The 14,931-nt window shown below is 30.6% G+C and overlaps 1 protein-coding gene across 3 annotated transcripts in view; it reads left to right on the top strand.

Annotated features, from left to right (window-relative positions):
- The window catches only part of Dap160 (dynamin associated protein 160), a 178,486-nt gene that overhangs the window by 71,636 nt on the left and 91,919 nt on the right, over positions 1-14,931 (top strand). For 2 of the 3 annotated variants that reach the window (XM_085808735.1, XM_085808737.1), the window contains 6 exons: positions 2,139-2,285; positions 2,508-2,569; positions 2,837-2,904; positions 9,466-9,647; positions 10,470-10,523; positions 10,813-10,845. In XM_085808735.1, the coding sequence (XP_085664861.1) occupies positions 2,139-2,285; positions 2,508-2,569; positions 2,837-2,904; positions 9,466-9,647; positions 10,470-10,523; positions 10,813-10,845 (546 nt within the window). The remainder of the gene's footprint in view (positions 1-2,138; positions 2,286-2,507; positions 2,570-2,836; positions 2,905-9,465; positions 9,648-10,469; positions 10,524-10,812; positions 10,846-14,931) is intronic. The other variant, XM_085808736.1, reaches the window with a different exon arrangement.

The raw sequence follows: 14,931 nt of genomic DNA, 5'->3' as shown, positions 1-14,931 counted from the left end.
ATTTTGATGTAGCAATGTTAAAAAAATTTTGGAATCAAAGAATTGGATGGTCTCTTAACACCAGTCGGTAGTGAAAGTGGCGATAGTAAATGACCCAAATGAATAAAGAAGAGGACACTTTATGAAAGGTATTGAAAAACTTTGCACTCCTTACTGTTAAACATGTAATGAGTCCTGACAGACATTGTTCTGAGCAAACTTCACCAGCTATTTAAAAAAGTACTTTTATCATATACGTTCTTATTAAGCAGTAATAGAAATCATTTTAATTAACATTTGTTTCATTTTCCCCTTTTAGTTATAGTAATGTTTAAGCATTTATAAATTATATGTACTTTCTTAATCTGTAATTTTCTATAGCTAACCGATTTTTTCTATAGAAAGTTAATTTTGTGAAATGCAATTTTGACATACATGCAATGTATTAAGTATGTAACCCCTGTATGCAGCAAGGATTTACTGCATACCATGGCCTTTACTACATGTGTGAAGATGAAATATAAATTTCAGGAAGCATGTCTGTGCTTTAATGCATAACATAAAGTGGATTATGAACTTTTGTACTTTTCCTCTAAAAACGTAGAATCTATGACTTAAAATTCCCCCCCCCCCCTCTTTTTTTTTTTTTTTTTTTTTTTTTTTACGTTGAAGTAAAAAGGAAGTATTGTACTCACAAAAAATTTCTGGTATCATATTTCAATGAAAATGTACATTTTAACTGCTATCAAATGCAATTTAACGATGTTTTTGCATGACATCTGTACGTAAGGACAGAATAATGAAATCTTTTTCCCCCAAAAAAATATAGAACAGATTTTTTTAAATAAATTTTGAAGAGATTTTTTTTTTTTTCATGGTGTCTGTACATAGGTATCTCACATAACTCAAAAACGAGTAGCCTCAGAATGTTGAAATTTTTTATATAAGACTGCTATAACATGCAGACATGCACCTCCCATTTTGGTTGCAATGAGGTGCACCAAAAGTATATAAATATATACCCAATCTGTTACTCAGCTCAGTGAGCTCAGTTTCCTTATTTTTGCATGTTTGTAAATTGTGCATTTTTGACTTTAAAAAATTATTTAATTATGTTGTTCTGCTTATGTTTTTTATGCTTTTAGTTAACCTGTATGCAATAATTGTGGAATTATCAACAATTTAAATCAACAATTTCTACGCAAAAACAAGTTATTAGCTTGTTTTTGCATAGAAACTGTAATTTTAATTGTAATTTTTTTTTTAATTGTTTTAACTGTATTTGGTGTTTTATGTTTTTCTATATCTTTCAAATTTTAATGAAAGTATTTTGAATTTTTATGTATTTTTGCCTTGCCACGAAGTGAGACTTGAATTAACTATTAGCGTATGCGCATTAGGTAAGCGGCATTGAATCGTCTTCGAAAAACTGTTTCTTTTTTATTTGTTTAATTTCTTTTATATATCGTTTTAGAATTATTATAGTATTTGAATAGAACTTGTAAATATTGAGATGATATAATTTTTTGTGCACTCTGAGTTATGAAATGAATGAGATGTAACGCTGTTAACCTTTTAACTGTCATGCCCAAAATAATCTCGGGCACAGCACTGGTATTCCAAAATGTCACACCCGAATATTACTCGGGCTAATTTTTTTTTAGTGCATCATATTGTTATACCCGAATATATATCGTGAGAAGTTATTTCCACTTCAATTCAACAGACGGCAGCATTTTACTGAAGGTTTCAAATGATAGAGGTTAAAGTTCAAAGTGTGCGGCATTTTTTTTATTGCAAGTCAAACATTTCATTTTTGGAATAAAAAAATTGACAATTTATGCACCCAAATCATCAAAATAAAAATATTTGGTAGCCGTATTGTATACATGGGTATTATTGCTGTTAGTAAATAAGCATGCATACAGTTATTTTTGCTAATATTTGTATGTGCATATTATCTCTCATTACCCTTTTTTTTTTTAAATAGAATAATAAAAATTATAGTTATTTTGGAAGCAGGGTTCTAATGTTTAAAAAGATATTAAAAGCTGCATTTTCAATTTTGAATTTAATTTTTTTCAGCATGCAGCTTTTTTGTAGTCAATTGTTTATCTTCTTTTTGATGAAATAAGCTTCATCTTTTGCATTCTTTGCAGGGTCAGAGTATGCCAGATGGTTTGCAAGCGCAAGCATTATTTCCCTGGAAGGCTAAGAAAGAAAACCACCTCAGCTTTAATAAAGGAGATATTATAAATGTCAAGGAACAACAAGATATGTGGTGGTATGGAGAATTTCAGGATAAGGTATGTTATTTAATATTTCCAAGTATTTCTTTAAGTATTAATGCATGTATTGGAAATATTTTTCTTACTTTTTAAATTGTAATTTTATATCTTTTAAGTTTACTTGTTTTCCTGGATGTTATTTTAATGTATTTTACTAATAAAATTTGTTGTACATATGTACCTTTGAAAACAGTATTTTTACTTCCTTCTGATTGCCAATTGTAATTTTGCATTTTTCAGCTTGGTTGGTTCCCCAAATCTTATGTTAAATTAATATCAGGTCCTATGAAAATAAATGAGAAGTAAGTTTGTGTTGTGCATATTCGTTTTTGCTATATATATTGTTTATTAGAATTATATTATGTATTTAAGGAATAATTTGTTTTCATAGATAGTACTGGTAAAAGTTATTTTGTTTATCTTAGAATGTTTTATATAGCAAATATTTAATGTTGTGTGATTTCTTTCATTAAGCTGTTATTCTTCCTTCATCATATTAATGCAGTATAATTAAAATTAAGGTATGTCATTCTATTTTTTTAGAAATTATTATATAAATTTATTTGCAGTTTACAAGAAAATGCCTTTGATAGAAATGAGCTGCAAGAGCCACCAGTAGTTGATACCTCTCCACCAGGTATGATGATAGAGGAAGTGACTTTCATGGTTGTTCATTTTGTAGAAAGTATTTGATTGTACTATTATTTAGTTTTGTTGTGAGTACTATTCATATTTGTTAAATGTTTAACTGTGTAACTATTTAAATTTTTTTACATTAATAAATACTAATTTAGAACTAAAAAAATTAAATGATCTACAAACACATGATATTTTTTGCCATTAAAATTCGTATATTTGCAGAAGCAAATTTGAAATACATGAGGAATGTTCTACAGGATGGAACATTCCTCATGTATTTGTACAGGAAACCTGCCATCTTTTATCAGAATTAATTATAGCTAGTATTTATTATCTAATTGCATTTTTTGTAATATTAAATTAATATCTGTGTGATATACATAGAAATTTTGTGAATGGTTTTAAAGTTATGCTGGAAGAAAGCTCAGATTTTTATATCTATTCCCTCTTTGGGGGGGGTGGCTGAACTCATGCTAATTTATGTGTGAAGAATCCAATTATAGTGTAAAATTGTAAGTAATGCATGGCACTGTAAAAAATAAATTCATCAGACATTTCAGATGAATAATATACAATGTATTATTTAAAATAATATTAAAATTCACATGGATTTTTATGTTTTACTTTTAGAATAATCCTTTTATTATATATATATATCAAAATATTTTATTATTATACTCAGATTAATTTGTGTAAAAATAAAATGTAAAAATGAGTGTGAAAAGGCTATTGTAATGTAAGGGGAGGAACTGACAAATTTTTTAAGATCATAAAATTATGAATAAAAATTAATAAATTTATAAGGTAATCATTAATGATGATTAAATGAAATTAACACTTCAGATGGCATTACCGTAATTTTGGGTAGATAAGCTGCCCTGGTGTATACGCCGCACACATGATAATTGACTGAGAAAAATAAAAGGTCATCGGATAAGCGGCACCGCTGTATACGCTGCAGCCAAACATTCCGAAGCATGGCAATTAATATTCATTCATTCAGTAATTCCCTGCCATATTGATAACATTTACAACATAAATATAATCAGTAATATATAAATAAAGAAGAAACATCTTACCTTGAACTTGCCAAAAACGAACTCTGATAATTTCTAATATATTATTTTTACATTTTCGGTAAACTCTGCTTATCAGCATAAATTACATTATGAAAAAGAACATGTAAATTAGATAAACAAACAGAATTTTCTAATTAAATTAAACTACATTTATTTATACAAAATCTTCAAAATCCGACTCATCGATGGGATGTCTGATTTAAATAAATTTAACAAATGACCATCAAGGTCGGTTTCATCATTCTGTTCTAAATCACTTCTTTCAACTTTCATTTTCTTTTTCAGTGATTTCCGATTTAATGAAAGTTGATACGATGATATTAGCTCGGACTGATTGCCATGCTTTATCGACCCATAAGGCAGCCTCCTCATATGAAGCTTTTCTCATTCGTCCGGAATTCGTGAAGGAATGAAATCAGCTTTGCATCCATTCCTCCCACTGCTTTATTAGTTTGCACTTGAAAGTTCTATTGATAGTGAGATCTAGCGGCTGTAAAATTTTTGTAAGCCCACCTGGTATCACTGAGACATCGGTGCTAAGTTTTTTTGCTCCAGACCTTACCGTATCCAATAAATGGCACCGCATTGAATCCAGAACAATGAGTCCTCAGGGTTGGAAAAAAGCACCTTTCCTTTTCTGATAAATTTCTCTCAGCCAAAACAATGTCACTTCTTTGCACATCCCTCCTTTTTCGTTGGCACAAATAATAACTCCTTTTGGGATGTTTCCTTTCGGAATTTTTTTCTTTTAAAAATTATCAAAGGGGGGAACTTTTCTCCATTGGCAGCACAACCCAAAACACAAGTAAAAGAAGTCTTTTAATTCCTGGTTGTTAACACTGAAATAGTTTTTTCCCATATTGAATGAACAGTATTGCTCTGAGGACAGTCAAAAGTAACGGGCACTTCGTCCATATTAATTATTTGCCCTCTTTTCAAATTTTGTTTTTAATTTTCTTAGATGTGTACTCCAAAAAACCTATCTTTTTTTCAAGCCAGTCCACTAGAAGCTTTTGTCCAATTGTTGTTTTGGTCCGGACTGATAATTTCTCTTGCTTCATGAATCTGAAACACCAATTAGGTCCTCCAACAGAATTTTTAATACCCATTTGTTGAGCAATTACCTTTGCTTGAAGACGAACTCTAATTGTTGATACTGATAATCCACTTTCTCTCTGCTCTGTTGTCCATTTCTCTAAATTGTGTTCCAAAGCAGGCCAGGCTATGACACCAGTTCGACGAGATCTTTTATTCTTAGACATTTTCTCTAATTCTTCTTGTTCAGACTTCCACCGCCGAATGCATTGCTCGTCAACTTGAAATTCTTTAGCCGCAGCACGATTTTCAATTTCGTTGGCTTTCTTCACTGTCAAAAGCTTAAAAGCAGCTGTATAACTTTTTCTTTGAGCCATAACAATAATAATATTTTGAAAGTGCAAATGATAAGGCAATCAAAAAGCAAGCTACAAAGCAGTAAAAACGTGTATGAATGAACACAGCACTTGACAATAGGGTTCCCACCTCTCCCGGAATTCCAGGATTCTCCCGTAATTGAGTCCTAAAAATTAAAATCTTCCGGCTCACGGAAGGAATTTAAAATAAATATTACAATAATGGAATATCAAGTTTCTCGAAAATAAACAACACAGTGTGCACGGACGAAATGGTTGAAAGCATCGAAAATCACATGACCGTGCACAGCAGCCAAAGAACGTCTATGTCAATACATATTCTTTGCAACAGCGATCTACGGTGAGTGAGCAACTTACGGGATGAGTCATTGTTTCATGCCTGCGTGTAGCGCACACGCGCCCTCATCTCCCCTCGCCCTCTCTCATTTTCCATCCATTCTTTCATTTAGTCTGCAGTTAGCTAGCTATCCACAAACAAGTGCATATTTTGAAATTATTTAAATGCTTTCATAATAATGATTAGTGAAAAAAACGATTCTGATTCTGCAAGTAAACTAGTACCACCAAAAAAAAAAAAAAAAAGTATTCGGCGTTGTTTCAAGACAAGTGGTTAACTTAATTTGATTAGCTGATGAAGAGAGACAACTTTAATGGAGAATGCAAAATATGTCGGTAAACAGTTAATATTAAGTACGAGGATGTTAAAGCTTTAACTGTACATTCTCCAAAGCAAAAAAACACCAGTCGTTAATATTGAATAGGAATTCTTCGCAATCGGTTTTGAACTTTTTCATGAATTAATCTTCAGAAGAACAAGACAATATATCGGCAATTGAAATTACTTCAGTCTATCATAGGATTAAGCACCATCACACTTTTAATAGCCAGGATTGCACAAATTGTAAAGCACTCTATTTCCAGATTCTTCTTTGCCAAAACGACTTCTTGTGGTAGAACAAAATGTACAAGCATATGCGAGAGTGTGCTTGTTCCTGCAGCTCAAAAAATACTTTTAAACGAGATTAAGAAGACAGAGGTTTTTTTTCTGCTCCCAGAAACTTTTTTTCCTCTCCCGGATTTTGACAGTAAAGAGGTGGCAACGCTAATTGGCAAGTAAACTTAGTGTTGCCAGTAAAACAAAAAGTCATAGAAAAGCATGGGAAAAACCATGGAGTTTAGGAGGAAGTACATGCATTGCAGTGTCTTTACAGAGAGCACCACTTACTACCTTAGGGAAGTTTTCCATTTTTATTGCGCTGCCTTAGTGCAATCTGAGGTTAGAATATTGCAGCGAATTCTTACCACCTCGCTTCTGCTTTACTTACGATCTGAATTAGCGAAGTTTTAAGGACAGAAGAAAAATAAAATTCCAGATACGCCGCCAACCTAAATTTTCAACTTTTAAACACAAATAAGCCACGGCTCTACCCAAAATTACAGTAATTAATTTTCATTTTCACATGCAATAATTAAAAAACACTGATTAAGCATTTGTTCCTTTCAACCTATTTTAGAGTAACTGAACTGCAATCATTAATTAAGAATTACATAAGAAACTCAACTATCTCTCAAATAAACTAGATTAACATGCTTACCCTCTCTCAGGTTCCCAGTAAGAGTAAAAACATGAACATAGAAAGTATAATAAAAAGACTAATTTTAAATTAATAGACTAAAAATAAACAAGAAAAAAACAATTTACCATATATACCCAGTATAAGTCGACAATTTTAAGAAAAAAATTCAAACTTCAAAGTAGAAGGTCGACTTATATGTGGAACCAAAAAAATAAAAGATACACCACTGCCGATCGATGACACGGTGGCGAACTTATTAAATATATTGTTCATACAGATAAAACACAAAATTTTTTATTTATTCTTTCTGTTTTATAAGCAATAAGTTGCCTTCCATGATTTTTTTCAAGCAAAAAATGTTACTGAAAAGAGCAGCATTTCCGGCAGGTGTTCTTGTTCGCGCCCAGAAAAATGATTGAATAGACAACACCCTAACAATTGATTGGTTTCAAAAGGTATGATGCAAAAACCCAGGTGCACTTTTACAGAAACTTTTGCTTTTGACTTGGGATTCGTTTTGACCACATCGTTCAGAAGTTGTAAAAAAGCATGCAGAAAGTTCAAAAACAACACTTTCTGTGATTTGAGGAGGGCTGACATCCATTTTACAACTACAGGATGTCAGCATAAACAAGCTGTTCCAGGTGAATATGTTCAAGTATTTGGCAGAATGAATACAATCTGATTTGCCTACTAAAACCAAAGGTGGCAATATTAGAAGGCCGGACATAACTTTAATTGCATGGTGGGTGAAAGACGCTTGGGATATGATTCCAGCTGAAATGATTATTAAATCATTCAAAAAGTGTCGCAGTTCCAATAACTTGGATGGCACAGAATATGATGCTATCTATCCAAGTGATGATAATGACACTAGCTGTGATGAATCGAGTGATGAAATTATGTCGACTCGCTAACTGACTGAAAAAAGAATTTCAGGATTTATTTGCAGATTCTGACTTTGAATCAAAGTTTGAAGTATTCAAATGAAATTCTTTGGAAATTTTGTACGTATTTTAAAATTTTATCATGTGCTAAAATGGAAATAAACAAACATTCACTAAACAGTGAGTGTAATTTTATCAAGTACATCGGCATGCTGTTTTTTAGTGGCGGCCACGCTCATGCGACAAATTTTTTTTCCCGAAAACTTTTTCTCAAAAGTTGGGGGATCGACTTATACACGGGTATATATACGGTAATGCTATAAAAAATTCTAGAAACAATCCGCTTATTTTACAAAAATAACTACAAATAAAAAATTTCATTGTATGTAAACAAATTACTAATTTTTTGATTTATTTCCATTGCATTACAATACATTTTTCACACTCATTTTTAATTTTGTTTAGTTTATTTAATTATGGCAAAGGGCCATCTGCCTAAGGGGAGTGATGCCTTCATGGAGGACTTTTAAGGGAAACTGGCTCTTATACATGATTTTGTTTACTTAAATTAATATGAGTTTAATAATAAAATATTTTGCTAAATTGAATTTCATTAATCTTAGCTGCTTTACCACTAGGTTTTTAACTTTGAAAGTACAAATTTAACTTACTATTTGCATATATATATATTAAATTTAAATGCTAACTTTTTTTTTTCAGACACTGCAATAAGCACTATGCAAAGTCATGAGTTCTTTATGATTGAACATAGTTTATTTGCACATGTAATAAGAGTTTCTCTGCACTTGCCTATTCCCCACTTTAGTCAACCTTAGAATTCCAAATAATCTTTCTTTTCATGTTCTTCTCTTGGTTTATCTTAAGCAATTGCTTCAGAAATAAATTCATCCAAAAATAACTTCATCCTCATCATTTTTGCTTTTCTGTTTACTTCTGTGTTTCCTTCACTTATATTTTCAAAGCCATGGAAAACCAGATATAATTACAGTGAGGCTGAAAGCTATAACTTCTTTTTAGGAGAACTTTCTTATATTCACCTCTCAAAGATAATAGGAACTCAATCATGGCAGAAAAGTCAATTCATTATTAAATGCATTAAGTAATGAGATAAACTGCATTAAAAATCACCTGATCAATAATTCCTGATCCAAATATTTCATCTCCTCCTGCCTCCGTTTTTTTTTTTTTAAATATGTATGTGTGTATGCATACATGCAGTGGTTAGAGAATTTCTTTGTATGGACTGTCTGCAGACTGGATAATCCAGAGTTCAGTGAATTAAATCTAATTTTAAACTAAAGAGATAAAAATGAAAATGTATGAAAATTTCAAAATTTATATAAATAAATTTCAAAATAATATGAAGAAATAATTTTGAATTTCTGCATATTATTTTTTATTTTGAATTAAGCCTAATTTTCTGCATATTATTTTGAAATCTAAGATAAATTTTAAAATTTTACTTATTAATTAGCAAAATTGTTTATATATATATATATATGTGTGTGTTTTTTCTTTTTTTTTTTTTTTAATGAAATTTCTGTAAATATGTTAAATACAAGATTAAACTCTCTTTTATACAGAAGGAATTCCAGAATATTATGTGGCAACTTATGCATATCAGTCTCAAGAATTAGGCGACTTATGTTTCCAAGTTGGTGAAACTATCTTAGTAACAAAAAAAGAAGGTGATTGGTGGACTGGAACTATTGGGAACAGAACTGGAATATTTCCAAGTAATTATGTAAGGAAAGCTGAAGGACAGGTTAGTTAAAAAAAGAAATATATTTTTATCTGTTTAGCTTTGCATATTCTTTAAAAATAGCTTTTATATTTATTCTGTCTCAAATCTAAAATATTTTCTAAAAGCTAAATTTTGATGAATATATGAAAATTCCTGATTTTCTGGCCTAACAGTCGCCAAGTGGATAAAAATGCAGAACACTGATAATTATTAATGGGATCAAATCCTACTGAACAGGTGACTACATGAGTGTTTTTGTGATTCCTCAATGGAATGTGAATAAGACAGAGTTTCCTTCGAAAGGCATCCATCACCTTAGGCCTATAGCTCTTGTATGCTTAGTCTTAGCCAGTTAACCTAACCTAAACTAAATTTCTGTAAGATTTATTTTCATCAATATCATGTTTCATTTAAAAAAATAGAAACTCTAAAATTATGTTTTCACTTGAAAAATTCCCATGTTCCTTTTTTTAAGTAGAAACTAAACTTTAAGAAAAAAGATTTACTTTTAATTAGTAATTTCTGTACAGGAAAATTTTGGTAGTAACTATTTTTTGCCTCTTCAGTCTTGGTACTTTCAAAATCAATAGAATTTTACATAAAATATGTACCGATCTACATACGTCTTCTTCCCCCCCTAAAAGTTGATTTTTATATTAATTTTTTATTCTTCCAAGTATATAAGGAAAATGTTTGTCTTGGAAGTCATATTATTTATTTTAATACATTTTATTGAATCTGTAAATTGTTTTCATTTTGTTTTTAAGTTCCTGTATATTTATACGTAAGGAAATATTTATTTATTTATTTATTTTATTTATTTTTTTCCCCCTCCTTCTTTAGGCTGCTATTGTAAATGAGGCTGAGCCTAAGACTGATGCCTTTTCATCTGTGGAGGTGTACATGCTTTTTATTCCTTTTGTGTATTTATAGTGCAATATAACTTCTAATATTTTGCATATTTTATTAATATCACATAAAAGATATACTTAAATATGCTTAATTGTCTCTGTACAATTCTTTAGCTTCATTAAATATCAAAGGTTTAAATTATTGTAATATAAAATATAAATCTTACTAATTTTTCATAATGTGGTTTGTAAATGTATCTAATTATATGTATTTTTAATGTCAATTTTTTCCACGAATTAACAAATTAATGATTTCAACATTAACATGCTTACAGTACGAGATGTCAGTGTATAGTCCAAAACCTAAGGTAAAGTGCTAATATGTATGCTTTATTTCTCTTAATTTCCACTGCATGAAATTGCTAAAAATACAGTATGTTTTTGATTTGTTCATCTTCTTTTGTATGGCACTTTGTAATTTTTTGCGCACTCCTTGATATTCTCATAGTTAACTCAAATAATAAATTGTTGGCTAATTGCCACTAAATGTAGTGAGCAAAAGTATCTGTTAAATTCAGTTTGTTTTAACTGATATATTAAGATATTTTAAACTACTGGCTTGTTGCATGCTGAATATCACAGAATTTATATATTTAAGCATTTATAGTCGGCTTCTTTTGTTTTTCCCTCCCAAATGTATTAACATTGTTGCTGGAATTTAATAAATTATAATTTAAAAATTTAGTAAAGGATTAGACTTTGCTGTAATTGTTCAAGATGTGTTTTAGTGATTAAATTTTAAAATATGGTAATTTTTTAACCATTATGCAAAGCATAATAGTTTTACTACATCAACATATTTGTTTTTTAAAATACTACTAGTCTTGCTGTTAATTTTTTTAAGATATTTTATTTTTTACCTATCTATAATACTATACTGTATAATGTTCAGTATCTGAAGTGATCTAATATTTAGACTACCTGCACTTTTTCCCCTTTTTCATTAAGTTTAGAATATATAATATAAAACTCCAGAAAAAGTGGAGTGTTGTAAAAGCATATTTTCTCATGACTAATTTTAGATTTCTATATGTCACCTTGAAACATCTGCTGTCTAGAGAATCATACCATGACTAATGGTAATATGTTGTATTGATGTTAACCATGGCCATGACCTTCAAAGGTTACACCACGATAACACTATAAGCCCTTTAGTGGTTGGGGGGGGGGATATTTTGAGTCCACTTTTCTATCTGACCTAAACCACAAGTAAAGCCTCAAGACATATTTATTTTGAGTCGGATGCTATTCACTTTGTTTTTCTTTTGTTGGCATAGCACCATGGAAGAGTTGCAAGGAACTTAAGTTCAGTATAGCAAATTGCACTCTTCCTTAGTTTTTAATTTGATCCAGCTTATAATTTTTTGCAGGCTATTATTATTCCAACTATCCTATTCAAATCAAAGTTTGAATTTTGAATTATGTTAAAAAGTATTTTTAATTCTGGAGCTGCAAAACAAAAGGATATTTTATTTGAATGTCAGTCATCACATTGAGAGCATGCCATCAATAGGGCTAATGGCTCAAGCCAAAATATTTCATGATAGAATGGACTTAAAAACTGATTGCATATATGCAGCATTTTGATTAATCAAATTTAAAAATGAGTATGGTATAAGGCAGTGAAAATTTTCATACTAAAAAACTTTAGCTGATGCTGAAACAGCTCAACGATTTGCACATGAGTTCATCGAAATCGTTAATAGCAAAAAGTTATCTCCAGAACAAATTTACAACAGAACAATTTTTTCTTGTAATAGTGCCCTGAAACAACTTGGCAATGTTTGCAGAATAGTCCACAACTGCCATTAAGGATTTCAGAGGGAGATTAACAATTTTGACATGAATGAATGCTGCAGAAAGACACAAAATGTAAATGTTCCAGAAATTTAAAAAAAGAAAAAGAAAGGCAAAAAAAAAAAAAAAATTCTTGACCTTATGCATTTAAAGGAGCGAAGATTTTGCTTGTATCTGTCATTCAAATACAAAAGTAGGACTAACACAAACATTAATGAATGATTGGTTTGAAAACTCTTTCTGTATCTAAGGCTTGGAATCAGCTGGTTTAGATGATATAAAAATTATCTTGATTATATTATAGTGTTGAACTCATACTTCACTTAAACTTTCAGTAAATGATAGCATCTCCATCTTTTCCCATCAAATTGTATATCCATCACTTATTGCAAACGTTACACACTGAAATGCAGATTTAAAGTAGCCTTTTTAAAATCTATGCTGAATTTTCTGAACAAAGGCAGGATCTTTCAAAGATTTTTTTTTAATATTTTAATATAAAATCTACATGTGGAGCATTGCAGTATCACAGGTAGTGTGCTTGCAGATGTTTTAAAAAATTCTTGGTTTAATTTATGGCCACCTTTCACATGTCATGGTGATGATGATGATGCTAGTTGCAAATTTGAAAGTTTTTGGATATCACAAGCAAAGGTTAAAATTTTCAGTCTATTGGAATTTGTGAAGAAAAATGGAGAAGTGTTAGTAAATGGAAATGATAAACAAGAAGTTTCCTTTATGACGACAATGCCCCAGCCATCAGTCATTTACTGGTTGGAGAAATTTGTCATATGCTTTAAAATCCTCAAGGTATCATTACCAGTAGTGAAAAACATGACAAAGAAATTGTTATAAATGAAAAAATTTTGATGGTCAATTTAGTGGAAATTCTCAATATGGCAATTACAAGACTTAAGCAATGGAATTTTGTAACTGAACAAGGAATGTCTGTGTATAAAATTTAAGTTTCAGCACAAAAAACTAAACAGTTTAAATGGGGGGAAAGGGTTAAGGGGGTTTTCCCCCTTCTTTAGATTATATATCTTTCATTATTTCATAATTGTTTTTACATATTTTTAATTTTATAATTTCTATATGTCTTATAACTATATGGGATTTAATTTGATGATCTAAAATCTGCAATCACTGAAGTCCTGATGACTTTGGAACTTTAGCGCTTAAGCCATTAGTTTATGGGCTCTGTAGTGCTTCTTAACAGTGTCCTCATACTGAGAAAGTGCAATACAATTATTTAAATCTTCAAAAATCATATATGATCTAAAGAATCTTAGCGAGTAACTATACATATGCAATTATATTGCATGTTGTAAGACAGAAATTTCTTACACAGAGAGAATATTGACATACTATCACTGTGTCTGTTTAGTATAGTTTTATAAAAGGAGCAGTTGTTAGAATCAAGTAATGTGTTACGGAATAAACTTAAGAACATTTGGCTTATATTCAGTGTTTGATTATTTTCCTGATGATGTTTGTAGGCTAGTTGCTTACCAAATGATTTACAAACTGCAATATAGGGCAGTCCACCTATCATATGCAGTCATTTGAAATAATCTGATATCCTCTTAAAAATATATAATATGTAATATTATTTTAATATTTATTTAAATCGTGTAAATAATGAGTGTCTAAAGTGCGGCACGTGGGCCGCATGAGGCCCAAGAGTCTTTAAAATGCGGCCCAAATGCAAATTGTGAAAGTATTTAAATTTACGTATTTTTATTTAAAATATATATATTTGGTTTGATTCATATGTAATCAATTCGTTGACATTTATTTTAAAATAAAAATTTAATTAAAAACATGTTGGTATGTCATGATGAATTAAAGCCCTCCGCATATGGCTCCCAGGATTTCCACGGGATGTGAAATTCGTCTCGTAATACGGGTCTTGTGAAAATAGCATGCATAAGATCATTTCTCTTATTTTCAATCATAGTCAATTTCAAGATTTTCTTAAGGTAATGGGCACTGGATTTGCAGATGTTATTTATTATACAGAAGTGAGATGGCTCAGTAAGGGGAAAATGCTCAAAAGATTTTACGATTTAAGAACTGAAATAAAAATATTTATGGAAACAAAAGGAAAACCTGTGACTGAATTTGAAGACGAAGATTGGGTTTTAGATTTGGCTTTTTTAGTAGACTTAACAGAACATTTGAATGATTTAAATTTGAGACTTCAAGGAAAAAATCGGGGCCCACCAGCGGCCGAGAAGTAAATTCGCTGAACACTGGTAGTTCGGTCCAAGGTTCGAATCCCACGAACGGGCTGGCTGCATGGGTGTTTTTGTGGTTTTCCCCATGTGTAACGTGTATACGAGCCAGTTACCCTTAGAAAGTCGTCCACGAAGGCATCTCTTCCCTTAGGCAGATAGCCCTAGTGTGCTTTGCCATAATTAAATAAACCATACGAAGGAAAAAATTAATTTATTAATAATATGTTCCAAGCAATAGCAGTGTTTGAAAAAAAGTTAAAATTTTGGCACAATCAAATAAAAGTAAAAGATTTGACATATTTCGATACTTTGGCTGTACATAAACCTCTGAGTTGCGCAAAATATGTAAAATATGCT

The sequence above is a fragment of the Stegodyphus dumicola genome, chromosome 1, assembly GCF_044657685.1.
Source record: "Stegodyphus dumicola isolate Sdum_Otavi_A_Nest chromosome 1, ASM4465768v1".
NCBI classification, from domain to species: domain Eukaryota; kingdom Metazoa; phylum Arthropoda; class Arachnida; order Araneae; family Eresidae; genus Stegodyphus; species Stegodyphus dumicola.
The sequence above is the reverse complement of the archived record's forward strand: the minus strand, read 5'-3'. Positions and strand labels throughout refer to the sequence as shown.